Source organism: Hypomesus nipponensis, chromosome 17 (genome assembly GCF_054491055.1).
Source record: "Hypomesus nipponensis isolate SF chromosome 17, ASM5449105v1, whole genome shotgun sequence".
In the NCBI taxonomy this organism is placed as follows: domain Eukaryota; kingdom Metazoa; phylum Chordata; class Actinopteri; order Osmeriformes; family Osmeridae; genus Hypomesus; species Hypomesus nipponensis.
This window is the reverse complement of record NC_140377.1, coordinates 19,120,001-19,146,783: the sequence shown is the minus strand read 5'-3', so window position 1 is coordinate 19,146,783 and position 26,783 is coordinate 19,120,001. Positions and strand designations below refer to the sequence as shown.

The 26,783-nt window shown below is 52.6% G+C and overlaps 2 protein-coding genes across 2 annotated transcripts in view; one reads left to right on the top strand and one right to left on the bottom strand.

Moving 5' to 3' along the window:
- prkar1b (protein kinase, cAMP-dependent, regulatory, type I, beta) overlaps positions 1-6,059 on the bottom strand; it is a 60,600-nt gene extending 54,541 nt beyond the window's left edge. Inside the window, exons 1-3 of the mRNA XM_084677788.1 lie at positions 5,957-6,059; positions 5,139-5,317; positions 3,971-4,167 (exon numbers count right to left, since the gene is read on the bottom strand). Coding sequence (XP_084533914.1) covers positions 3,971-4,147 — 177 coding nt within the window. The 5' untranslated portion in view covers positions 4,148-4,167; positions 5,139-5,317; positions 5,957-6,059. The remainder of the gene's footprint in view (positions 1-3,970; positions 4,168-5,138; positions 5,318-5,956) is intronic.
- dnaaf5 (dynein axonemal assembly factor 5) overlaps positions 5,964-26,783 on the top strand; it is a 29,509-nt gene continuing 8,689 nt past the window's right edge. Inside the window, exons 1-9 of the mRNA XM_084677787.1 lie at positions 5,964-6,539; positions 6,802-6,986; positions 7,446-7,570; positions 7,972-8,090; positions 12,820-13,052; positions 13,714-13,941; positions 20,453-20,596; positions 23,662-23,830; positions 25,972-26,119. Of these exons, the coding sequence (XP_084533913.1) occupies positions 6,002-6,539; positions 6,802-6,986; positions 7,446-7,570; positions 7,972-8,090; positions 12,820-13,052; positions 13,714-13,941; positions 20,453-20,596; positions 23,662-23,830; positions 25,972-26,119 (1,889 nt within the window). The 5' untranslated portion in view covers positions 5,964-6,001. The remainder of the gene's footprint in view (positions 6,540-6,801; positions 6,987-7,445; positions 7,571-7,971; positions 8,091-12,819; positions 13,053-13,713; positions 13,942-20,452; positions 20,597-23,661; positions 23,831-25,971; positions 26,120-26,783) is intronic.

Below are 26,783 nucleotides of genomic sequence, written 5' to 3'. Positions count from 1 at the left end.
AGGCAGGGCAGAGAGGCAGGACAGGGAGAGGCAGGGCAGGGAGAGGCAGGGCAAGGAGAGGCAGGGCAGGGAGAGGCAGGGCAGGGAGAGGCAGGAGAGGGCAGGGAGAGGCAGGGCAGAGAGAGGCAGGGCAGGGAGAGGCAGGGCAGGGAGAGGCAGGACAGGGCAGGGAGAGGCAGGGCAGGGAGAGGCAGGACAGGGAGAGGCAGGGCAGGGAGAGGCAGGGCAGGGAGAGGCAGGACAGGGCAGGGAGAGGCAGGGCAGGGAGAGGCAGGGCAGGGCAGGAAGAGGCAGGGCATAGAGAGGCAGGACAAGGAGAGGCAGGTCAGGGAGAGGCAGGGCACAGAGATGAGGAGGTGGGGGGGGGGGGGGGGGATGACCACCTAGGGGAACTGGTGCATTTCTGGCGACCCCCGTCCCTGGAACAGAAGACACCGGAAGGGCTGGCTGACGATCACCATGATGTCACCATGATGTCACCATGATGTCACTGCTGTTCTACAGGGCTTCAACAACGGATTTACATCATGGATTCATATGCATGAATGAGCAAACTCTTCAAATATGAATCCTGATACCTGCCTAAAAGTTACCTACCTACTTTAGTTGGTAATTGATATAAACTAATGTATGTGGTTAAGATAAGATAGATTGGGTTTAAATAATGTATGGGTTTGGTGAACGTATTACTGAAAGACACCTGAGGCCTAGCTAACAGAATCAAATCTGGTTTATTGCCAAGTAAATTCACACATGCGAGGAATTTGCTTTGGTATGTTGGTGCATAACAATAAAAATAGTAAGTTATATAAATAGAAATATAAAGAAAGATAAAACAAGTAGTATAAGTAAAAGGCATAAATATAATAGTTCTCGTTTATTCTGCCATTATATTTTTACTTACTACTTTTTTCTACTTCTACTCGACTTACTTTGTTGTAATACACGCTTTCTCTAAACCCGCTACTGATTCCAAGTGGCACTGTGACAGAAAAAGGATGTCACTGAGGAATAGAAACCATGGGCACCAGATATTATCGTGTCACAGTGTAACTGTACCGCATGCTACGCTACGTCACTTCCATTAGCATTCACACTCCCAAACTGCAACATTCCCCATCTCCTCAGCCCCGGCTTGCGCTAGCCGATGCTAGCTACGTACAGTCAGCTTGACACTCTGCCTTGCTGTCTCCTTGACGACGGGGCCCCCGCTGGGGACTAACGCAGCTATTTAACCCTGTCGTGGGCTAGTGGAGGAGCTGGGAGAGGCGGGCACACACACACACACACATCCATATGTACACAATAAGGCAAACAAACAACACACACAGGACACACACACAGCTCTAAGTTATAGGATACATTCTCACACACCAGAGCCCTCAACAGAACAGCTCACCCAGATTATAATCTGGGCTCTGAATGGAAAGGCTGAGCGGTTATAATCCACGCGACACGACTGGTTGTCTGCTCATTTCCCGCCCTGTAATCCGCTCTCACATATGACCAGAGAATGCAGGACGTGGAGGGTCAGCGAGGCCGAGCGAGCAACAGAGCTGTAGTCTGCCACTAGTCTAAACTTAATCTGTGTCTAAACTGTGTTTGAATCCAAAACCTGACTGATCTGACTCCATTTGAGCAAAGTGCAGAATTGGGTTTAGACCAGTCTAAAGAAGTGACAGCTCGTGCCAAGCTACGTGCAAAGCTAATGCTAATGGTATGACAGTATGTTTGGTGGATGCTACGTGCAAAGCTAATGCTAATGGTATGACAGTATGTTTGGTGGATGCAGGCTCAGGGGGAATGTAGGCTGTGTTGTTCTGGACGGAGGTTACCCAATTCCAGATGAGGATGCTATCCAGATTAAGGACGCAACTGGGTCAGCAAACTGCATCATCAGTTGTACCGTGTTCCAACACATCCGATGACAGTCACAAACACACATATAAACTCACACACACACACACACACACACACACAAGGAAGATAAAGTCATTAGTTGTACTGTTCACACATATCAGATGACTGTCACACACACACACACACACACACACACGGCAGATAAAGGAGATAGAAATCCTTCCACTGTTCCCTTGGGCGAGTTCTGTCTCCAGCATGCAGCCCACCCCCTACAAAACACACACACACACAGTGTGGTGCAAACCACAACCCAGCAGACACCTCTCACGTCACAGAATGGCACTACTGTTTTGCACTTGACACAAACCTTTGGGCAAAACCCTAGTAGGGCAGCATAGCTACACTATCAAACCCAAATTATGTTGTCCTATTAGTTTGTTTTACGGTATAGCATCAGCCAACGTCTACGTCTTGGCTGTAGGTTGATGGTTTCACACTGGTCAAATGAGATGGACGCTGAGTTTGACTGACTAGACTGAGGTGCTGGATGTTCTCCTTCCGGAGTCAGAGTGCTTAACTCCTCAGCGTCACAGCAGGAAGACTCGACTGCTCAGCGGATGTCTTCATCTAACATGCACAGAGGAGTCGACCTGTGGAGAACGTTGACAGGGGTGGGAGGGTTAGAGCTCTCTCTCTCTCTCTCTCTCTCTCTCTCTCTCTCTCTCTCTCTCTCTCTCTCTCTCTCTCTCTCTCTCTCTCTCTCTCTCTCTCTCTCTCTCTCTCTCTCTCTCTCTCTCTCTCTCTCTCTCTCTCTCTCTCCCTCCCTCTCCTTCTCACTCAATCCTCTCTCTCTCTGCCTCTCATGCTCTCGCTCTGTCTCCTCTCACCACCTCTCATTCTCTCTCTCAATCCTCTCTCTCTCTGCCTCTCCTCTCCTCTCGCTTTGTCTCTCTCACTCTCTCTCACTCTCTCTCTCTCACTCTCTCTCACTCTCACTCACTCTCACTCACTCTCACTCACATTAGCATATTCGAACATTTTCTGTTCTGTTCACATTACCACCCGCCACCCATAAACATAGTGGGGGAGCATAATATTGGATATATAGACTGGAAGTCATAGAATAAAATGGCCGGATATGCAACACCACCAAGCTCCATTGGGGCTTTTGCATCAAGATGAGGAGCTAGGGGTGGGAGCTTGCATACTCTATAGAGGATTATGGTTTAACTGTTTTTCCTACCGCCGTTTTTCTATGTGTTGAAGTGATGTAACCAGCTCTGCGACAAACATGGACACAACTAATGAAATGTGTTGCCTTTTGTGTGGTGTACTTTTACAAAACATTTTTATCTATTTCATCAACTTGTTGTCGAAGCCTCACCACCCCCCCCCCCCACACACACACACACACACACCGACAATGCCCACCTTTCAGCAGAACAGGCCAGTGTACATCTCTGTGCTGGCGAATGAGAAGCCCAGTTCCAGTGAGGCCGGTCTACACTAACAAACCACTCCCATCTATTCATCTCATGCAGTCACACGGACGCACACAACTCAATTAAGAGCCAGCAAGCAGCTAAATGACAGGATAAACAAAGTCATGCCGGGTGGGCATTGTCCTTCTCGTGTACCTTCTTTGAGAAGAACACCGCAAACCGTGTCATGAGCCGCAAACTATACCGTACGAGGACGATATCAAAGTTACCGCTCCAAGTTACTATCTTTTTCCTTCGGAGCGCATGGATGATTTGGTGGACAACAAAGCACAGACACAACAAAGCCTCCATTCATGCTCCTAGTCCACTCTGATGCAGGCTAGGCTACAAAGGGGGTATGGAGATATGAATCATAGTCCAAAATGACCATACCAATGCAACTACTATTCCCATACGAAACACGTTGGCATATCCAACGAGTGCACAAAGACATTAGTGGGTGTACCTGTCGTACAGCCAGTACTTGTCTTTCAATAAGGTCGCCACACATAACCAGGCGATAACATTTAAAAAAGGTTTCTTCTCTCTTCGTTTTCTATTATTGAAAGGAGTTCAAAGGCACAAAAAGGAGGAGAGAGGGGGAAGGGGGAGGGTAGTTTTCCACAAACCTTCTCCAGCTTTTCAAAGTGCTCCCGCAGGAACTTCATAGGCCGCTCTGGCTTGGCGATGCAAAGGTTCACAATGCACTCTTTGAGAATCTGCTGGATGTTGTGCTTCTGCACAAAGACCTCACAGCCCTTCAGACTCTCGTCTTCTTCCAGATTGGAGGAGGAGGAGGTGGCCATCTTATCTTTTATTGCTGCCGCTGCAAAGGGAGGAGAGGAGGGGTGAGAGACGAGGGGAAGGGAGGAGAGGAGGAGGGAATGAGAGCACAGCAGCCCCCTGCTCGCCCCCCCCCCCCCCCCCTCCCGGCCTGGGGTTGTTTGTGTCTCTGTGAGGAACCTCTCAAAAGAGTTACTGTCAGTCCGCATTTTCCTTCATCGCTTGTGATAGGGACTGGATGAGGTACTGCACGTCGTAGCTAGAGAGCTATTTCATGCTCGATGATGAGAACAATCTGTGTTTTTATACTGAACGGATATAGAAAGTATCTGAGCAGGTTGAAATAACAACTGTGTTGTTTGAATAACAACATTTACTGCAGTGAGTTGGTTGGACGTCGTAGCGTATACACAAGTCCCTGATCAAGCGAAATGACACAGTTATTGAAAAACAACCTGAAATGGAATTCTAATTATATCAAATATTTACAAACTCAGCTACACATTTCACTGAAATAGCAACCTATAAAGTTAATGTTGTTTATTTGATCTATATTTGAGAGATGCTGTATCGTGCTTGCTATCACCGAGAGATGTCAATAATTCACTTCCGCTATGGAAATTAAAAACGAAACACCGTTATTTTACCTACGACCTAGCTACAGAGTATGCAGTTAGCTTGCTAGCCCATAAACCACAGCAGTTCTCTGTGGTGATAAATAGCAAGATGCACAAAGGCAACGTGGAGTATATACCGTTTATGTCAAATAGCCTTGCTAGATATTAAAGTTTAATATCTAGCTAGTGTTTCATGTGATAGAATATACAAAGAACACCTGTTTCAGCATGTTCGATAAAATGCCGTATCTTTCAGCATCTGTCAAGATCATTACAGTACAACCCAATTGCAACGAAACAATGCAAATGCATCCATCAATATATGTGGTGTTTCGTGCATCGCTACACGTTAATGGTTTACTAAAGTATGGAATAAATCGTGCGTCGGTGTCCTTACCGTTGTTTTGTGGGGATGCTCAGAGGTAATGCTCGTTTAGGCTGGCTACGGAGGGCTACTCTATTTACGTAGCTAGGATGCTGCTGATGCGACTGCCCGTTGCTGTCTTCTCTCTTGGCTCGCACTGCGTCGGTTCCAGTGACGTCAATTTGTCACTTTTTATTCGACCGCAAGCTACCCTGCAGGACATGCAATAAGCCAAACAACTTTGATTTATTCAAGTGAACTGTTTAAATAATGATAGGCTTGTCGTACTCCACTTTCTTGACGAAATTAGTAACAATAGCACAGTACGTAATAGGCACAGTACGAGGACAGGTGTTCTTCCAGTGGCATAAGAATGAGAATATTATGTGACAGCTGGAAGAAGAACGGCATATTGGACTTATTATGTTACTGTATGTTTCAGAAGCGCATAACATGATTGGGCCTGTGATAGCGCCTAAATCCAATGTGCTAAGAACTTGTATACTTTCTTCCCACCACTTATTCATTGTGTGATTGTCTTTTATGTAGCTCCGTGTGCCTGTGAGAAAGACATTTTTATCACATCGTGTGTCTGTATTGTAGGCTACTGCTTATGGTGAAATTACTAAATGAAGCGAACTTAAACTTGATGTTGTGGTTGCCTAATGAAGACAAACAATAGCCCAGCTAATCTAATGCACATATTTCACACACACACACACACACACACACATCCACACACACATAGAGAAAGAGAGAGAGAAAGACAGAGAGAGCGAAAGCCAAAACCACCTTGGACGAACGAACCAATAAAGCTTTTTGGTTTTGAATAAGACGCTATCGTAAAGTACCTTTTGTTTGTCGTACTTCCCTAGGTTGTTATAGCAACCTAAAAGATGGCGGCGATGGCAGCTGGAGATGAACGTGCTGCAGCTGAAGTTTTGAGAACACTTGCCAGACAATTGAACTGTCTGAACGAAGACAGCAAAAACACGAGAAAACGAGCTCTTGAGGCCATAAAAAAAGAAACAATCGATAAAGGGCTTTCAAGCGGCGTGTTACAGGAGGTTTTCCAGAATCTTCTGAAGTCTCTACTGAAATGCCTGTCAGACCCAATGGAGAGATGCAGGGAGACTGCTATTCTCATGATCGGAGAGTTTATTCGTTGTGTACCTCAACCGGAGGTTTCGTTACCGTATCTAATGCCCTGTCTGTCGCAGCGGCTCGGCGGAAAAGAGATCCTGGAGCCAGCAGAAGAACTTCGGCTCGCCTTGACGGAAGTGTTGACCCTAACCGTGGAGGTCTGTGGGAAGAAACTAGTTCCATATCTCGACGACATGATTAAGATTCTGCAGAGAACTATTGTCGATCCCTTTCCGGATGTCAAAAAGGAGAGCTGCAAATGCACTGTCAACTTTGCGAAATGTGTACCGGGTAAGTTTAAGCCTCGTTAGCTGTGTGTTTTGGAACAGAGTTGCCATGGTTGCACGGCACGCTGCCATCTTTGCGACTTGACCTATTAGTTGTTGGTTGTTTAGCTTCACGATTCTGATATCTTTTTTTTTTTTTTTTTCGTATTTCTCATGACTAATTGTAAGATCTCCGGATCATTTTGCAGTATTAACGCGTTGAAGAATTGGTGGTTCGGTACAGAAGCTTCAACAACAACAATAACAAACGATGGTTTTCTCCTCAGAACATTTCCACATGCAGGCAGAAAGCTTGGTCAAGCCTCTGATGCAGAACATCTCTCACCAACACTCCCGGGTAAGAGTGTCAACCATCCAGGCCACCGGGGCTGTCATCCAGTATGGCAACGGAAAGAACGTGGATGACGTCCTGTCGCACCTGGCTCAGAGGCTGTTTGACGATTCTCCACTGGTGGGTACAGACATGGTTGAAACATATTCAACGTCTTGCACTTCGGTAAATTGAGAAATAGTTGTATTTTTCGATTTTGTTTGTTTTTGAGGACGTAGGGTGTATTTTCATGGTATAATGTCCTCCATTTTTGGTCATTTCTTTTGGATAGACAATTATGAAAAGTTATGCTTCTGGAAGGGAGACTTTTTATGGAGCAGATTTTATGAGCCTATCTTGGGAGAACAGACAGAATATTAAGTTTAAGACTTTAGTGCATGACACAAAACAATATAATCAATGTACTTCAGTTTACTGCTCTGTCGGAAACGCCATCAATCTTCTTATTACGTGCGGAGAAGAACATATTCACACAACCGCACGTGCCATGATTAACTGACAGCCAACTGCTTCATCTCTAAACACCACCACCACCCCCACCTTCACCCCCCACCCCCTCCTTCCCCTTGTCCCCTCCAGGTGAGGAGGGCTGTGACGGAGGTTGTGGGCGGCTGGCTGCTCCACCTCCGGGACAGGTACTCCTACTTCCACAAGCTCATCCCCCTCCTGCTGAGCGGCCTCAGCGACGACATCCCGGAGATCAGGTACCAGACCCCCCTGGGGCTTCTCCACCACGCTCACTTCCTCCTAGATCTCACATCTCAACTCATCTGGACAGGTGAAAGCATGTCCACACGGTTACGACCTATCCCAATCATGTCAGATCAGTTTTTTTTTTTTTTTTTTTATATATATATATTATTTTTGTACGTTTTTTCTTTTTTTTTTTTTTTTTTTTTTTACAATCAAGTCATTGTGTTGGTGTCATCTTTTTAAAAGTTTGATTTGGGATGGTTGCATGACCAGGGTTTAATTAATAGTAAAAAATAAAAAATACACCAAAAAAATAACATCTCTGTGGTTAAAGCAAATATCCCAGAACAATATATTATGAGTCACACAGACCGGCTCCGTTCGATGTTGAGCGTAACCTCTCTGCCCGCAGGCTGCTGGCTGCAGACTTATGGAGACAGACTGGCTCCCAGTGGGAGCAGGAGAACCAGGACGACCTGAAGGACAAGATGGACTTCCTGCTGGCCCCCCCCGCCCTCTACCCTGCCGGAGGTGAGTCCCAGAATCCTCCATGACGACAGACCTCGGGCCGGGGGCTCTTAGCGCCGTGAACAATCACATTCAACACCACGTTTGTATTCGAGCCTCGAGCTGTTCATTTAAAATTCGTGCCTCCAAAGATCGCTCTTGGCAGAAGTTCCGGAACTTTGTGACCTCGTTAGGTCCTCGTTTGCTGTGGTCCAGGACCCCCCCCCCCCCATCCACACACACACCCCTCTCCTTTGGTCCAAGTTTCCACTGTGGCTAAGTGGGTCAGAGACGGGGTGAAGAGCAGCTTGTAATGCTAGCTGTCTCTGCCTTCAGCACTGGGTGGAGGTCAACATGATGACTGACCTCTGAGATCTAGGATCAGGATCCTGGTTTATACAGTATGATCTTGGATTAGGTACTGGTTTATACAGTATGATCTTGGATCAGGTACTGGTTTATACAGTATGATCTTGGATTAGGTACTTGTTTATACAGTATGATCTTGGATTAGATTCTGGTGTATACAGTATGATCTTGGATTAGGTACTGGTTTATACAGTAGGATCTTGGATCAGGATCCTGGTTTATACAGTATGATCTTGGATTAGGTACTGGTTTATACAGTATGATCTTGGATTAGGTACTGGTTTATACAGTATGATCTTGGATTAGGTACTGGTTTATGCAGTATGATCTTGGATCAGGATCCCGGTTTATACAGTTTGATCTTGGATTAGGTTCTGATTCATACTGTATGATTTTGGATTAGGTTCTAGTTAGGGCTGAAACGATTCCTCAAGTAACTCGATTACAAAAAGGCAAAATTCCTCTGCCTCGAATCCTCCTTCATTTAATTTTAAAGCTCACGTCACGTTCTTTCGCAATGATTATTTTTAGTGTGACACAACGCGCTTACGTCCACAATGCGGAAGGAGACGCAAGGATTTAGCGGTGTTTTTGATTTGAGGGCGCGTGCGAGCGGCAAAATGGAAGGGAGCGATAACAATGGCCAAAGAAAAGAAACAAACAAGAGAAAACAACAGAAAATCTCTAAGGTTTGGGATCATTTCAGATAGAAAAGTAAAGAGAACTCCGTGGTCTGTCCATTGCAAGATCGAGCTAGCACACCGCAGCAGCACGTCGTCCATGCTGCAGCATCTCAACAGAAAACATCCACAAACATGTACTTAAACGCACTTAATTCATCTCAGTCAACTTTGTCATTGTTCACAGGACAAGTCAAGACAGAGAAATAATGGATAATAACAATTTTTTTATTTTTGATAGAAAAATGTATACGCATTGCATACTATGCATATAAAAAATAAGGAAGGAAACCACTTATTTGTTCATTTTAAGAGGCCTGTCTTATTTTCTCTTGTATATTTAATATTGCTCTTTAAGCAAGATTACGTTTGATCTGATTACTCGATGAATCGATGGAATTTTCCGTAGGATACTCGATCAGCAAAATACTCGATAGCTACAGCCCTAGTTATAGTCTGTCTACACACATCATGCATTATATATGCAGTACATGGAACGTGTTGGCAAAGTCCTGCAATATTGTGATAAAACGTGTGATCCTTTGAGGAATATGACCCCTCTGTGACCCCTCCGTGACCCCTCGTCCTTGGGCTGGAGGTCGTTGAGGCTCATGTGTCAGTCCTGACAGCCGTGCAGGATGTGATGAACGGCTGCAAAGTGTTGACCCGCTGGCCCCTAACTCCCTCATTACTATCACTGTTCAAGACCGAGGGGGGGGGAGGGCTTTGAGTCATGGCACAGCCTATCAAGGGTAGGGGAGAGGTGTGTACACACACACACACTCTCTCTCTCTCTAACTATCTCTCCTGGTAACTCTCCAAGTGCTTATTACTGTCTGTCACTAGTGGCATTTGTCAACTCGGTTATGTGATGAGGAAGTCACCTTATCCCTGGGTCAACCTGTCTGTCTGACTGCCTGCCTGTCTGTCTGTCTGCCTGTCTGTCCAAGTGCCTGTATGAGTCTCTGTCAGTCTGTCTGATTGACTGACTGTCTGTCTGTCTGAGTGCCTGTCTGTCTGTCTGTCTGTGTGTGTCTGCCTGTCTGTCTGTCTGTCTGTCTGTGTCTGCCTGTCTGTCTGTCTGTCTGTCTGTCTGTCTGTCTGAGTGCCTGTCTGTCTGTCTGTCTGTCTGTTTGTGTCTGTCTGTCATTTCCATGGCAGTCAGCAGGTGAGCAGCCCCACCCCCTCCTTTTCCTTTCAGCACACAGAACAAGAACACTGCATTCTCCCTTGAATAGCCTCCCACCAGTGAACCAGGGCACCACGCTCTGTCGAAACCTGTAGGCCTGTGGATCTTGTGCCAAGAGCTTAATGTCTGAGCGAGGGGTGGGGTGGGGGGTGTATGGATCGAGTTATTGTCGGATTATGTCATCCCCCCCCCCATCAGCCTTTACTCCCCACTGATTTTGAAAGGTGTAATTTCTCCCCCTGTGTAGGGGGGGAGGGGGGGGGGGGCGGTTATCGCTCAGGTGAAAAATACCATTAGCTCCTTGTATTACTGTGATAAAGAGGGAGGGCCGGGGGGGGGGGGGGGGGGGGGCTGGGTGTCGCTCGCAGGTGCGGGGTCCGTGGGTTTCCTCCAGAACCGTAATGACAGTGTTGCTAGCCCAGGCTGCCGGGAAGGTAGGCGCTGAGATGGGCAGAGCCCCTGGGGGGGCCACTGGGGGGGCCACTGGATGTGTTTGGGCCTGAGCAATGGCGCTGCAGCTAGACCTGTCTCAGGATGCAGGTCAGTGCTGGGAGTAGGTCAGTGCTGGGAGTAGGTCAGTGCTGGGAGTAGGTCAGTGCTGGGAGTAGGTCAGTGCTGGGAGTAGGTCAGTGCTGGGAGTAGGTCAGTGCTGGGAGTAGGTCAGTGCTGGGAGTAGGTCAGTGCTGGGAATAGGTCAGTGCTGGGAGTAGGTCAGTGCTGGGAGTAGGTCAGTGCTGGGAGTAGGTCAGTGCTGGGAGTTGGTCAGTGCTGGGAGTAGGTCAGTGCTGGGAGTTGGTCAGTGCTGGGAGTAGGTCAGTGCTGGGAGTAGGTCAGTGCTGGGAGTAGGTCAGTGCTGGGAGTAGGTCAGTGCTGGGAGTAGGTCAGTGCTGGGAGTAGGTCAGTGCTGGGAGTAGGTCAGTGCTGGGAGTAGGTCAGTGCTGGGAGTAGGTCAGTGCTGGGAGTAGGTCAGTGCTGGGAGTAGGTCAGTGCTGGGAGTAGGTCAGTGCTGGGAGTAGGTCAGTGCTGGGAGTAGGTCAGTGCTGCTTGCAATGGCATGTTGAACTACATAGCTGAGCTCCCTAATTCGCCTCCAGACATCTGCTACACAGACAAGCCACCAAGGCCAGCCAGGCCGCCAAATGCATTCACTGAAACAAATATGCGGTTTAGTAGAAAAGCTGGAATCTGGCATGGGGGGGGGGGGGGGGGGAGTGGAAAAGTTTTCAAACCTTGCAAATGAACATTTGTTTCTAAAATGACATTCAGATGCTCCGTCCACTGTAATCTATGTCTGTTGGGATGCAAAACAAACACCCTGGATATTTGGTGTTCTTCATAGTTTCTAGTAATATCAGGCCAATATACACACACACACACACAACCTTCCCCTCTCTCTCTGTATCTCTCTGTCTGTCTCTCACTGTCTCTCTCTCGTTCTGTCTCTCTCCATGTGGCGTAGATCCACAACCCTGCTCCCTTCTGGAAAGGTCACTGTTTGTCTGTGAGGGACTCCATAAAGACACCAACGGGCTTGTTATGTCTTGCCCACTGTCTGACGGACGCATCCTCCTCTTCCTCTCTTCCTCTCTCATTAACGGGAGGGAGGGAGGGAGGGAGGGAGGGAGGGAGGGAGGGAGGGAGGGAGGGAAGGGAGGGAGGGAGGGAGGGAGGGAGGGAGGGAGGGAGGGAGGGAGGGAGGGAGGGAGGGAGGGAGGGAGGGAGGGAGGGAGGGAGGGAGGGAGGGAAGGGAGGGAGGGAAGGGAGGGAGGGAGGAAGGGAGGGAGGGCTATTTGAGAATGTGTTCCACTTGCTCTGACAAGCCCCCGGACAAGAGGAAATCTCCATCGTAAAGAGATACGCTTCTGGAAAAAAGGATTTTGTGTGGATTCTACTTCGGTGCACAGGGGACAGCTCTAAGCCCTGAAAAATATGGCGGACAATCCAATCTGTCTCAAAAACACTTTTTTATAACTTTTGGGGGGGTTCAGTGGAAAATTCCTTAAACCTCAAAAGTCTTTGCATCCCCATACAGTTTACTCTAATCTCTTTTCTCTCTCTTTCTTTGTCCCCCTCCCTCTCCTCTCCTCTCCTCCTCCCCTCCCCCTCCCTCTCCTCCCTCCCTCCCTCCCCCCCTCTCCTCCCTTCCCCCCCCCCCTCCCTCCCTCCCTCTCTCCTCCCCCCTCCCTCTCCTCCCTCCCTCCCTCCCTCTCCTCCTCCCCTCCCCCTTCCCTCCCTCCCTCCCTCCCTCCCTCCCTCTCCCCCCTCCCTCTCCTCCCTCCCTCCCCCCTCTCCTCCCCTCCCTCCCCCCCTCCCTCCTTCCTCCCCCTCTCCTCCCCCCCCTCCCTCTCCTCCCTCCCTCCCCCCCCTCCCTCCCCCCCTCTCCTCCCCTCCCCTCCCTCCCTCCCTCCCTCTCCCCCCTCCCTCCCTCCCTCTCCCCCCTCCCTCTCCCCCCCCCTCCCTCCCCCCTCTCCCCCCCCCTCCCTCTCCCTCCCCCCCCCTCCCTCCCTCTTCCCAGTGGAGCGTCCCGGGCTGGGCTGCAGGGAGCTGGTGGTGAGGAACCTGTCCCGGGTGCTGCCAGCGTTGGCGCGCGACGTGACGGACTGGCTGGCGCCGACCCGGCTGAAGGCGGCCCGCCTGCTGGCCGTGCTGCTGCTGCACGCCGAGGACCACCTGACCCAGCACCTGCAGCCGCTGCTGGCCGCACTGTACCGCGCCACCGCCGACCCCGAGGCCCAGGTGGTCGCCCAGGTGAGTGGGGCGCGGGCGGGCGCGGGGGGCCGTTCGAGGGGACGGGTTGAGGAACGTGGGGGGGGGGGGGGGGGGGGGGAGAGTAGAGTAGGATGAGAGAGGGAGAGAGAGAGATGCCTAGAGAGACCAGTGTGTAGTGTCCCAGCCAGGCCCCCAGTCCCAGCCAGGCCCCCAGTCCCAGCTTGTGGACAGCCGGCCGCTCCGTCCTCCGAGAGCCCAGTCAGGCTCCACCCCCAGGGGGCCCTCGCCCGCCGCTATTTCCACTCGCCACGTTCTCAGGTGGGCGGGTGTGGGGGTGCGTTTGATGCGGCGCCTCGTCGATGCCCAGCCAGCCTGATCCGTCAGGATCACTGCGGAGCAGGATACAGCTGCTGGCCTTCCAGTAGACAGGGTCTGGCGTGTGATGTATGGCCTCCCTGTGCTGGCTGGTTCTGGATCAAGGACTGGGGATGCACCTGTTTGCAGAGGAAGCTTCTGGTAGCGGGGCGGTTTATCAGCGGCAAGATGATACATGACTTGGAATTATGATTTTTTTTTTATTTCCTTCCTTACTTTTTTTTTCTGTCTCGCTTTCTTTAATTTTTTGTTTTTTTTATATATAGTTTTTGTTGTTGTTTTTCTGTCTTAGATTTGTGATCTTTCTCTTTCTTCGTTTCTACAGAGTCTCGCAGCCGCCAAGCTCCTGGGCACCTTCGTCAGTCCCGAGGTCTTCCTCAAGCTGCTCCTGGCCCACGTGGAGGCCCCCTCCTCCTCCTCCTCCTCCCCCTGGACCCCCCTCATGGTGCTGGGGGCCGTCCTGGAGGGCTGCTCCGGCCCCCTGCTCAGGCCACACCTCCGGCAGGTGGCTGACACGCTGGCCCAGCCGGACGTGTGCCAAGGCTCCCAGCAGGTGAGAGCACACCCTCCTCTGACCTCCAGGGAGAGGGGGGCGGGTGGGCGGGCAAGTCGCTTTGGGTTGCCAGGTTTTGCCTCGCCAACCCCTTTCCCTCGACTTGGGGTTGCCAGTTTCTGCCTTGCCCAACCCCCTTCCCTCGACTTGGGGTTGCCAGGTTCTGCCTCGCCAACCCCCTCCCTTGACTTGGGGTTGCCAGGTCCTGCCTCGCCCAACCCCCTCCCTCGCCAGGTTCTGTGAGTCTCTGTGTTTGGCCTGTAATGTTAGTGGTTTCAGGGCACTAACCTCTGACAGCAGCTGGATAGTCCCTGCTGACTGTGTTCCATTAGAGACATTTCACCATACATTGGATTAACTCTTATCAAGGCTTTTTGGGAAAGGCAATTTTTTATGGAATTACTCCTCTGGTAGGTCAATGGGTTTCACTGTTGAGTCATGCCCCAAAACGCTGACTTAGCAACAGCAAAAGTTGGGCATAGGTTGTTATTCATGTCTAACATTTCAAAGTGGATCTTTTTAAAAGAAAAATAAGCCTCTGGCTTGACACGCGAAGAGCTCTCCGTCCTCCCGTGACCCCGTGCTGGATAAAAAGGCTGTTCAAATAACTCGCCGACCCTGACAGAATCCCTGATGTCTCCTGACTGGGGAAAATATCACAGAGACCTAGGCTGCCCGCTTGTCCGAAGTTCATTTCCTCTTAGATATCAAAATAACACACTCTCTCTCTCTGTCTCTCCCTCTCTGTTTCTCTCTGTCTCTCTTTCTCTGTCTCTCTCTCTCTCTCTCTCTCTCTCTCTCTCTCTCTCTCTCTCTCTCTCTCTGTCTCTCTGTGTCTCTCTCTCTCTCTCTCTCTCTCTCTGTGTCTCTCTCTCTGTCTCTCTGTGTCTCTCTCTCTCTCTGGTGAGAGGAGGGTGGCCGGCTGCAGTGACTCACCCGTGCCCACTGCCCATACCCCCCCTCTCTCCCGGGGGGCCTGGAGGAATTTCCTCTCTGGGTTAATAATAATAAAAAGTCTGCTAATTTCTCCCGACCTCTCGGCCCAGCTTCCCTGAACACTCTTTAAGCCGTGCGGGCAGAGCTGACCAAATGTTTTGGATAGAGGTCGGGTCATAAAACCCACTCCTCCACACACACACACATCACTATTCCCATCTACCTTTCTCTGCCTCTCTCTCTGGCACTGGCACGGGCAGGGAGGGGGAATGGACCCCCCTAATGGACCCCTCGGCCCCTTTCTCTACCCCCCACCCCCCCCCCCGGCAATGTTGCCGGACGGACTGGGCCCCGCGCTTCCTCGCAGATGGAGACAGACCTCTGCTCTCTCTCTCTCTTTGTCTCCCTCTCTTTGTCTCCCTCTCTTTGTCTCCCTCTCTCTATCTCTCCTCCTTCACTGTCCTCTCTTCGTCTCTCCCCTCTCGCTCTCCTCTCTTCGTCTCTCTACCTCCCCTCGCTCTCCCTCTGTTGTCTCTCCTTCCGTCTTAGCAGAGCCATTAAATTGTCCTCTCCGGAGCACCTGCAGTGTTCTGGGAGCAGGGAGAGACCATGACCAGGTCACCCCCGAGCTGTAAATAACCCTGAGCTGCACCTGCATCCCGCTCTCACACACACACTCTCTCACACACACACACACTCTCTCACACACACACTCTCTCACACACACACTCTCACACACACACACTCTCACACACACTCTCACACACACACACTCTCACACACACACACTCTCACACACACACACACACACACTCTCACACACACACACTCTCACACACACACTCTCTCACACACACATTCACACACACTTTCTCACACACACATTCACACACACTCTCACACACACTCATACTCCCACACATACACCCACTTTGACATGCTTGTGAACCCACACCGGCAAAACCACATACTTTAACTTTATTTCTATATTACTCACTTTCTCTGTCTTCCCCACACACAACCAGACACTCGGCCATTCAGAGCCAGCGCTAGCCGCGCACCATGACTCAACAGCTTGTTTTTGATGCCCTTCTGATAGTATTTAGACATGCCGTCAGAGAGGAGGGGGGTAGGGGGGGGAGAGATTGAAGGAGAGGGGGAGTGGGAAGGAGAGAGGGGCAGAGAGAGAGAGAGAGAGGGGTAGAGAAAGAGAGGTAGAGAGAGAGAGAGGAAGGAGGGAAAGAGAGGGAAGGAGAGAGAGAGAGCTGCCCCAGCTGAGAAACACAGCACGGTGCTGAAGGACTTGAGGGTTTCGGGGGTTTGGGCCAAACAGCCTTTCTAAATTGCAGCCTCCGACTGCGTGCGTTTTGAACAGCAGCCTCAGGGCTTCTCACAACAGCGTCCTCCTCTCTTGATCCCAGCCAACGTCCGAGGGCCCGTTCTCTCCTGCGTTCTCTCTCCTCTCCTCCTCCTCTCTTTCGGGCGAGGGGAAAGCGGTCGGACCGGCACTACTGCTGAGCCATGGAGGAAGGAGTATAGATCGTGTTCAAAGCTCGGGGGGGGTTTGGGGGGGGTGGGGTGGGAGCGAGGGTCTGGAGAGGGCGAGCAAAGCCGCTGTGCTCTCACTGATCATGGAGAGGAAGAACCCAACGCGGAACATGCTAGAAAAGAAGAGGCGTGTGTTTGTACCCAAACTGCCACGGTTGGTTTAGAAATCCGTTTTATATTCCCCCCCAAATTGCGTTTCCCTTCTGGAGTGGAGAGACCCCACTACAGCAAACACACTCATAGTTAACACACACACCCACATCCCAACAAAGGAAAGTTGGGTTGCGTGTTGCCGTGGCGACGGACGTGTAGCGGGGCTACGCAGACAGGCAGGCACGAAGAAGATGGAGAGAAATAGAGAGAAGAGAGAGAGAAAGGAGGGAGGGAAAGCCTTGAGGAGAATCAGAAGACATATTTACTGCCACCCACTTCACGGAGAACTCTGTAAGGCAGTGTAGAAACGGCTCTGCTCTCTGGCCGTGAAGAGAGGGGGGGGGTGATGTCTTCTATTGTCTTGTCGTGTGCAAACGTTCACCTCTTGAGAAGAGAGGGAGACATGAGGGAGAGAGGAAGACATGAGGAGAGAGAGGAGAGGGAGAGAGAGGAGAGGGAGAGAGAGGAGAGAGGAAGACATGAGGGAGAGGGAGAGACATGAGGAGAGGGAGAGAGAGAGGGAGACATGAGAGAGAGAGAGGAGAAGGAGAGAGAGAGAGGGAGACATGAGGGAGAGACATGAGGGAGAGAGAGGAGAGGGAGAGACGGGGGGGCGAGTGTAGAAGAGAAGTGAGAGTTAAGAGGAGAAGAAAGGAGGGCGAGGAAGGGGCTGGGGCTGGCTCTGCATGTGACAAGCAGCCTCACCTGTGAACACACACCCCCGGTCATGCCCCACCCCCCCCGTGTGTGTGTGTGTGTGTGTGTGTGTGTGTGTCTGCCCGTTGCCATGGCAACGCCAACACCTGTGAGGAGGAGGAGGGAGTTCACGAGCATGTCAGCTGTGAGCGTCCGTGTGTGTTATTAGTGTGACAGCAGTGGACACACACACACACACTCCCCGGAGCGTGCGGCAGCCAGAGAACCAGGTGTAGCCGGAGCAGGTTCCAGGTGTGTGTGAACACACGCACCATCATTACACCGCCGTGTAACTTGTTCCGTTCCCGTAGGTCCTGGACCGTGCGGTTGTGTTGCTGCCTGCGCGTCTGGTGTTTCTCCTCCAAGTCTGCCAGCTTCTGGTCTCACCTCTCTGGCTCTCTCTCTTCCCCTCTCTGTCTCTCTCTCTTCCTCTCTGTGTCTCTCTCTCTTCCCCTCTCTGGCTCTCTCTCTTCCCCTCTCTGTCTCTCTCTCTTCCTCTCTGTGTCTCTCTCTCTTCCCCTCTCTGTCTCTCTCTCTTCCTCTCTGTGTCTCTCTCTCTTCCCCTCTCTGTCTCTCTCTCTTCCCCTCTCGGGCTCTCTCTCTCTCTGTCTACCCCCTTGGAGAGCTCCTGCTGTGTCATAGGGAAATGTGCCCCCAACACAGACACACACACCTCGTTCCACCTCCGCCTCCCGACATGAGCGATGATGACAGGGGGGACGTGTGTCTGGGCAGCTCCTGTCGTGAGCGTGCTCAGGGCAGTGGATCTGTCACAGCCTAGCTTTCACATCTCTCGTCTGCCAGATAAACACATGTCCTCTCCTCTTCCTCCTCTCCTCCTCCTCTCCTCTTCCTCCTCTTCTCTCCTTCTCTCCTCTTCCTTCTCTCCTCTTCCTCCTCTCCTTCTCCTCCTCTCCTCTTCCTCCTCTCCTCCTCCTCTCCTCTTCCTCCTCTCCTCCTCCTCTCCTCTTCCTCCTCTCCTCCTCCTCTTCCTCCTCTCCTCCTCCTCTCCTCTTCCTCCTCTCCTCTTCCTCCTCTCCACTTCCTCCTCTCCTCTTCCTCCTCTTCTCTCCTTCTCTCCTCTTCCTCCTCTCCTCCTCCTCTCCTCTTCCTCTTCTCCTCCTTCTCTCCTCTTCCTCCTTCTCTCCTCTTCTTCCTCTCCTCCTCCTCTCCTCTTCCTCCTCTCCTCCTCCTCTCCTCTTCCTCCTCTCCTCTTCCTCTTCCTCCTCTCCTCTTCCTCCTCTCCTCCTCCTCTCCTCTTCCTCCTCTCCTCTTCCTCCTCTCCTCTTCCTCCTCTCCTCTCCTCTTCCTCCTCTCCTCTTCCTCCTCTCCTCTTCCTCCTCTCCTCCTCTCCTCTTCCTCCTCTCCTCTTCCTTCTCTCCTCTCCTCTTCCTCCTCTCCTCTTCCTCCTCTCCTCTTCCTCCTCTCCTCTTCCTCCTCTCCTGTTCCTCCTCTTCCTCCTCTCCTCTTCCTCCTCTCCTCTTCCTCCTCTCCTCCTCCTCTCCTCTTCCTCCTCTCCTCCTCCTCTTCCTCCTCTCCTCCTCCTCTCCTCTTCCTCCTCTCCTCTTCCTCCTCTCCTCTTCCTCCTCTCCACTTCCTCCTCTCCTCTTCCTCCTCTTCTCTCCTTCTCTCCTCTTCCTTCTCTCCTCCTCCTCCTCTCCTCCTCCTCTCCTCTTCCTCCTCTCCTCTTCCTCCTCTCCTCCTCCTCTCCTCTTCCTCCTCTCCTCTTCCTCCTCTCCTCTTCCTCCTCTCCTCCTCCTCTCCTCTTCCTCCTCTCCTCCTCCTCTTCCTCCTCTCCTCTTCCTCCTCTCCTTTTCCTCCTCTCCTCCTCTCCTCTTCTTCCTCTTCTTCCTCTTCTTCCTCCTCTCCTCTTCCTCTTCTTCCTCTTCTTCCTCCTCTCCTCTTCCTCCTCTTCCTCCTCTTCCTCCTCTCCTCTTCCTCCTCTCCTCTCCTCTTCCTCCTCTCCTCTTCCTCCTCTCCTCTTCCTCCTCTCCTCTTCCTCCTCTCCTCTCCTCTTCCTCCTCTCCTCTCCTCTTCCTCCTCTCCTCTTCCTCCTCTCCTCTTCCTCCTCTCCTCTTCCTCCTCTCCTCTTCCTCCTCTCCTCTTCCTCCTCTCCTCCTCTCCTCTTCCTCCTCTCCTCTTCCTCCTCTCCTCTTCCTCCTCTCCTCCTCTCCTCCTCTCCTCCTCTCCTCCTCTCCTCCTCTCCTCTTCCTCCTCTCCTCTTCCTCCTCTCCTCCTCTCCTCTTCCTCCTCTCCTCTTCCTCCTCTCCTCTTCCTCCTCTCCTCTCCTCCTCTCCTCTTCCTCCTCTCCTGTTCCTCCTCTCCTCTTCCTCCTCTCCTCCTCTCCTCTCCTCCTCTCCTCTTCCTCCTCTCCTCTTCCTCCTCTCCTCTTCCTCCTCTCCTCTCCTCCTCTCCTCTCCTCTCCTCTCCTCTCCTCTCCTCTCCTCTTCCTCCTCTCCTCTTCCTCCTCTCCTTGTCCTCCTCCTCTCTACCTCATGTGGGAGCTGCTTAGAGAGTTGGTGCGGCTCCCCCAGTGGCTACCTCAGGGACTGACAGTGTGTGTGATCGTGTGTGTGTGATCGTGTGTGTGTGATCGTGTGTGTGTGCGCGTGCACATGTGTGCATGGCCATGTATATTATCATGCCTGCGTCTGCGTCGGTGCTAATTGCGCGGCCTGCCACATACGCACTTCAGTGAACACCTGGAGACACCCCCCCCCCCTCCTAATGACGGGGCCACAGGAAGGCAGGCCACGCTCTCTGAGCCAGCCACCATGGCAACGGGTGTCTTCCGTGTGGATTGGCTGTCAACCATGGGGTGTTGGACTGAGAGGCGGGGGGAGGGGGGGAGGGAGGGAGGGAGGGAGGGAGGGAGGGAGGGAGGGAGGGAGGGAGGGAGGGAGGGAGGGAGGGAGGGAGGGAGGGAGGGAGGGAGGGAGGGAGGGAGGGAGGGAGGGAGGGAGGGAGGGAGGGAGGGAGGGACAGAGGTCCCAGGACTGCGTAGAGCACGGTCACATTTGCAAGTGACTGCAACTGTGTACAGGCTCTTCCCTCTCTCCCCTCCATATCTCGCTCCACCTCTTACCTCTCTGGTGTCTTCTCTCGCTCTCTGTCTCTCTCTCTCCCCTCTCCTCTGTTCTCTTTGTGGAGCCTCACCGCCTCGCTCCGCCCTCCACAGGTGGTGTATCTGGAGCAGCTGGTGGTGTGTGTGGACGTGCTGCTGACTCTGTGTGGACCAGACTGTTCCTCCGTCAGCCTCCAGCTCCTGCAGGTGCTGCTGTCTGTCCAGAGTCTGACCCCAGAGCCCGGCCTGGCTGACAAGGTGAGACTCTCTGTCTCTCCTGTCTCTCTATCTCTCTCGGTCTCTCTCCTGTCTCTGTCTCTCCCTCTCTATCTGTGTCTCTCTCCTGTCTTTCTCTCTGTCTCTCTCTCTCCTGAGTCTCTTGTCTCTCTCTCTGTCTCTCTCTCCTGTCTTTCTCTCTGTCTGTCTCTCTCTCCTGAGTCTCTTGTCTCTCTCTCTGTCTCTCTCTCCTGTCTTTCTCTCTGTCTGTCTCTCTCTCCTGAGTCTATGGTCTCTCTCTCTCGCTCTCCTGTCTCTCTCTCTCTCTCCTGTCTCTCTCTCTGTCTCTCTCCTGTCTCTCTGTCTGTCTCTCTTTCCCCTTCTATTTTCCATTCTCTCCCCCTCTCCTCCCCCCCCCCCCCCCTCTCTCATCCTGGTGTGGGTGAGTGTGCTGTGGGAAGCGGTCATGTGAGGAAGGCCGTCTCAGTGGCGGGGCCCAACGCAGGCGCACAGAGCTGAGGGGAACTGCCCACTTAGACAGGGGAGCCCAAATGGCACCTGGAGAGGGGAACTCTTAAAGCTCATCGGGGAGGGGGAGGGGGAGAGGGAGAGGGGAGGGGAGGGAGAGGGAGCACTGTTGAGGCAGGTGTGCGGGCGTCGTCGCACCCTTCCGTCATCCCCCCCGCCACACTACGCTCCCTCGCGGTCCACCTTGAATGAGCGACTGACATGGAGGAGGGGGATGCCCCCCCCGGGTCATGTGCTGCACGGCCATGTGGACCGCAGCGGCTGCCTGTGGTCAGAACACCAGCCTGCAGCTTCCTGTCTGGGTCCAGTCTGTGTGTGTGAGTGTGTGTGAGTGTCTGTCATCACGTCGTCCACTCTGGGGAGAAGGAGAGAGAAAGGGATGGTTTGGAATGAGGGGGAGAGAGAGAGATGTGATTTGGAGGGAGGGAGGGAGAGAGGGAGACGGAGCTGACTGGTGACTGAACCGCTGTCGCTGTCTGTCCCTTATGTCTGCCGACCTTCTGGGAGGGAGGGAGAGAGGGAGGTCAGGGAGGGTGAGAACAGCCTGGGGCCTAACCCTAACCCTTCCCGGACGTGGGTTTGTGTCCCCCGGGAGGGAGACCGGCCGCGGCGTTCCCGTAATGAAACACCCTGGTGTCCATGGCTCCCTGTCACCCGTCTCTGATTGGCTGGCTTGGAGCCATTTGTAGTCATTTAGCAGACGCTCTTACCCAGAACGAATTATAGTAAGTACAGGGACATTCCCGCACAACGTCATTTTGCACGGCCGGGAATCGAACCGGCAACTTTCTGATTAATAGCCCACTGGAGGGGGGGGGGGGGACAAGGACTGGACAAGGACTTGGGGCTTCAGACAGATTGTGTGTGTCAGTGGGGGTTGGCTTGTCCCGACCCCAAGGGGGTTAGGGTTCACTTCCTCTGTCCTTTAGAGACACCAGTGTTCTCTCTCTCTCTCTCACTCTCAATTCCTCTCACCCCACTCCCTTTTGGCTTTCTCTCTCCGTCCCTCTATCTTCCTCTCTCTCTCACCCCCCCTTCCTCTCTTTCTCTCCCTCTCATCTCTCTCTGTCTCTCTCATCCTCTCTCATCTGTCAGGGTCTCTGTTTGTTTTTGGAAGGGTTTAGAGTGAGGTCTTGTGATGTCCAGCATTGTATTACTAATGTGTGTGTGTTTTGGTTTCCACGGCGGCTAACGGCTCTTTTCCGTAGGTGACCGAATTCCTCGGATTCCCATAATTCCCCGAGCCACAAATGTCCCACTTGCATCCTGTGTTGTGATGATCACTCTTGTCGTTTTAAACTCTAACCTGTCTGCCCCCTCTCTCTCCCTGCTTCCCACCCTCTCTCTCCTCTCCCTCCCACCCTCTCTCTTTCACCCTTGCCCTCTATCCCCCCCCTTAAACTATCTACCCCCTTTCCATTCCCCTCCATCCCTCCCCCCTCTCTCTCTCTCTGTCTCTCTCTCTCTCACCCTCTCTCATGTCTTCTCTCTCTCTCCCCTCCCTCTCTCCCCCTCCCTCTCTCTCTCCCTCTCTCTTACACCCTCTCTCATGTCCTCTCTCTCTCCCCTCCCTCTCTCCCCCTCCCTCTCTCTCTCCCTCTCTCTCTCACCCTCTCTCATGCCTCTCTCCCCTCCCTCCCTCTCTCCCCCTCTCTCTCTCTCTCTCTCTCTCTCTCTCTCCCCTTCCTCCCTCTCTCCCCCTCCCTCTCTCTCTGTCTCTCTCTCTCCCCCTCCCTCTCTCTCGCTCTCTCTCTCTCTCCCCTCCTTCTCTCTCCCTCTCTCATGTCCTCTCCCTGTCTCCCTGTCTGTCTCTCCCTCTCTCATGTCCTCTCCCTGTCTCCCTGTCTGTCTCTCCCTCTCTCATGTCCTCTCCCTGTCTCCCTGTCTGTCTCTCCCTCTCTCATGTCCTCTCCCTGTCTCCCTGTCTGTCTCTCCCTCTCTCATGTCCTCTCCCTGTCTCCCTGTCTGTCTCTCCCTCTCTCATGTCCTCTCCCTGTCTCCCTGTCTGTCTCTCCCTCTCTCATGTCCTCTCCCTGTCTCCCTGTCTGTCTCTCCCTCTCTCATGTCCTCTCCCTGTCTCCCTGTCTGTCTCTCCCTCTCTCATGTCCTCTCCCTGTCTCCCTGTCTGTCTCTCCCTCTCTCATGTCCTCTCCCTGTCTCCCTGTCTGTCTCTCCCTCTCTCATGTCCTCTCCCTGTCTCCCTGTCTGTCTCTCCCTCTCTCATGTCCTCTCCCTGTCTCCCTGTCTGTCTCTCCCTCTCTCATGTCCTCTCCCTGTCTCCCTGTCTGTCTCTCCCTCTCTCATGTCCTCTCCTTGTCTCCCTGTCTGTCTCTCCCTCTCTCATGTCCTCTCCCTGTCTCCCTGTCTGTCTCTCCCTCTCTCATGTCCTCTCCCTGTCTCCCTGTCTGTCTCTCCCTCTCTCATGTCCTCTCCCTGTCTCCCTGTCTGTCTCTCCCTCTCTCATGTCCTCTCCCTGTCTCCCTGTCTGTCTCTCCCTCTCTCATGTCCTCTCCCTGTCTCCCTGTCTGTCTCTCCCTGTCTCCCTGTCTGTCTCCCCTGTCTCCCTCCTCCTGCCCCAGGCCCAGCAGAGTGTGAGGTGCGTGTGTGGAGCGCTGGGCCTGGCCTCCGTACCGGAGCTGTACCGGCAGCACATGGCCCAGCTGCTGGAGGGCCTGTCGGCCTCCCAGAGGGACTGGACCAGCCTCTCCCCCCAGAGGCTGCAGCTGCAGCTACTGGCCACGCAGTCAGGTGAGGGGGGGGGGCAGACAGACAGACAGGCAGACAGACAGACAGACAGACAGACAGACAGACAGACAGACAGACAGACAGACAGACAGGCAGGCAGACAGACAGGCAGACAGACAGTTAGACAGACAGGCAGACAGACAGACAGACAGACAGACAGACAGTCAGGCAGGCAGGCAGGCAGACAGACAGACAGACAGACAGTTAGACAGACAGGCAGACAGACAGACAGACAGGCAGACAGTTCTATATATGTTTCCCTGTGAGTTATGTGGAGAGCAGAGACCACTTGAGGCCCTTCAAACTGAGGCAGCCACAAAGCTTCCATTATATCCCCTAAACCCCTTCCCATGTCTCCCTCTGCCCTATCCCTGCTTGTGCACGCACACACACACACCCACACACACACAGTCTGTCTGTCATTAGGCCCAGTTAACTCAGTGATTTGGGTAAATCCACCCTCTGAACTTCACTTTCGTGTTGAAACACCTCCTCGCTCCCCCCTCCCCCCCCCAGAGAGGGGGAGGGTGAGGTGGGGAAGCGGACAGACCTAATTGAGTAGGAGAGGCGTGAGCAGCAATAGCATGCCCCCCCCCACCCCCCCCCAGCCCTATAGCTTGACTGGTCCCCTCCAGCTACACCCAGGTCATCATGTCGCCCTGCACCCCCCCCCCCCAAACACCAAAGCACCAAACACCAAAGAGCCCCTGGTCTTGACCTCCCTTGCATCAAGGCTACTTTGAACCTAGACTCCTGTGTGTGTGTGTGTGTGGGGGGGTGTGTGTGTGTGTGTGTGTGTGTGATCCGCACCGGGTCAGTGCCAGACGCCTCCCGTTGGCGAGGCCAGACACTGGTGCATTGTGGGACGGCTGGGAGCTAGAAAATGGGGCTGTGGCTCTGTTTGGGGTGGACGTTGATGTTGGAGTGAAACGATCACTTCCTGTTTAACCCGCTATTGTTAGCTGTAGCTGTTGGGGTAAGATGTTTCCTTTTATTGCAAATTATGCTCGTTTTAGTTAAGTTTTTACATAAACCATGCCCTCACGCATCCTTCTGGCCACAGTGTGGTCTTAGTGTGTCTGTGTGTGGTCAGGCCTGTGTGTGTGTGTTCTCTCATTGTCTTCAATCTGGCACCCTCTACCCTTACAAAAATAAAACCTTGCTCATTCTCTGCTCACAACACACCCTGTGCGCGCGTGTGTGTGTGTGTGTGCGTGCGTGTGCGCCCGCACAGCCGAGCTGTCCGGTGTGTCAGTGTATCACCGGGCTGGTCTCTCTCTCATATCCTCTTGCGGTCAGTCTGAGAAACACACCAGACCTTGAGACTTCATCTCTCCCCTCCCCGGGTTTCTACCACGCACCCTGCCTTCACACGTTCCTGCCCCGCGACACCCCTCCCTCTCCTCCCCTCTCTGCTGTTGGGTTAGGGTTAGGTCTCTCTGACTTGTCAGTCTCTCTCTCTCTTTGACTTGTCATTCTCTTTCTTTCTCTGGGTCAACTTTGCCTCATCTCTTTCTCTACCTGGCCTGTTTCTCCCTCCCTCTCCCTCCCTCTCCCTCCCTCTCCCTCCCTCTCTCTCTCCCTCTCTCTCTCTCTCTCTCTCTCTCTCTCTCTCTCTCTCTCTCTCTCTCTCTCTCTCTGTCTCTCTGTCTCTCTCTCTCTCTCTCTCTCTGTGTGCCTCTCTCTTTCTCTATTGAACCATCTTGCACCTCTCTCGCCCACCCTGTCTTTCCCCATGAGTCCAGCCATTCAGTTCCACTGGTCCCAGTCCCAGAGGCAGTTCAGGATATCCTCTGTCTCCAGACCAGTCTGCAACACAGCCCGCAGTAACACACACACACTCGCAGACGTGCACAAAGCTCTATAAATGGTACATACTCTTACAGACAGGGTGTGTGTGTGTGTGTGTGTGTGTGTGAATACTTTCCTTCTGAATTTCCCATGCAGGCTCGAAGCGCACACACACACACTCCAGACGTCTCTCTTTCCTTTCTTTCTTTGCGTCATCTTCGTGTGTCACTGTCGGGGTATTCCTGAGGGGTTAGTTTGGGGTGAGATGGCATATTGCTCGGTCAGTCACACAATTTTCTGTGTGTGTGTGTGTGCGTGTGTGTGTGCGTGTGTGTGTGTGTGTGTGGTCCCAGGTCCAGTCCTAGGAGAGTTCCTGCCCCTGCTGATGCCCCTGCTGCAGATCCTGGTCCACCCCGACAGAGACCCAGAGATGAGACTGCACATCTTCACTGTGCTGTCCAAGCTGCTGCAGGACGCCACCAACACACTGGACTCCCAGGGGTGAGACACACACACACACACACACGTTATGCTGACAACACAGGAGTCTGAAAACAAGAAACAAAAAATACATTTTTTTGAACGTTTTTTTAAAGGGGAATACATGCAAATATACATTTACACACACACACAGACACACAAAAAGCCAGACAGGACTGGCTACATCACCAAGAATGACTTTCCACACCCTCATTAGCTTGGGGGTGTACTGCTGTACTCGACGCCTTTTAATTCACATTTGTTGACATTTCTCCCCTAACGACGCAGCACCTACACTACGCTACAAGCTAGCACCTCCCCAGACTTAGCTTGGCCATTAGCGTGAGCTTAACTCATGTTTTCCTTTCCCACCCCTCATTGACCCCAAAATTCGCATGCTAGTAGCTAGGGACCCTCATCAGCCGTTGAGTATAGCTAAGTCTCACCTAGCTACCTAGCTCCACGACAGTGATGTCAGTGTTTTTGTAATGGCGGTCGCCTCAGGTTCTGTGTCCACTGTGGAGCTAATTAGTTATGCTAACGGTCCGAATCCTGTATTTCTACAGTCTGAGGTAATTGAGGGAGCGTATCACCATTTCTCTCCCCTTCACCACCCGTCTCTGTGAGTGAGCCCAGGGGAGAGAGCGTAAGCTCTGGGGAGGTGTCGGGTAGACCCCGCAGCGCT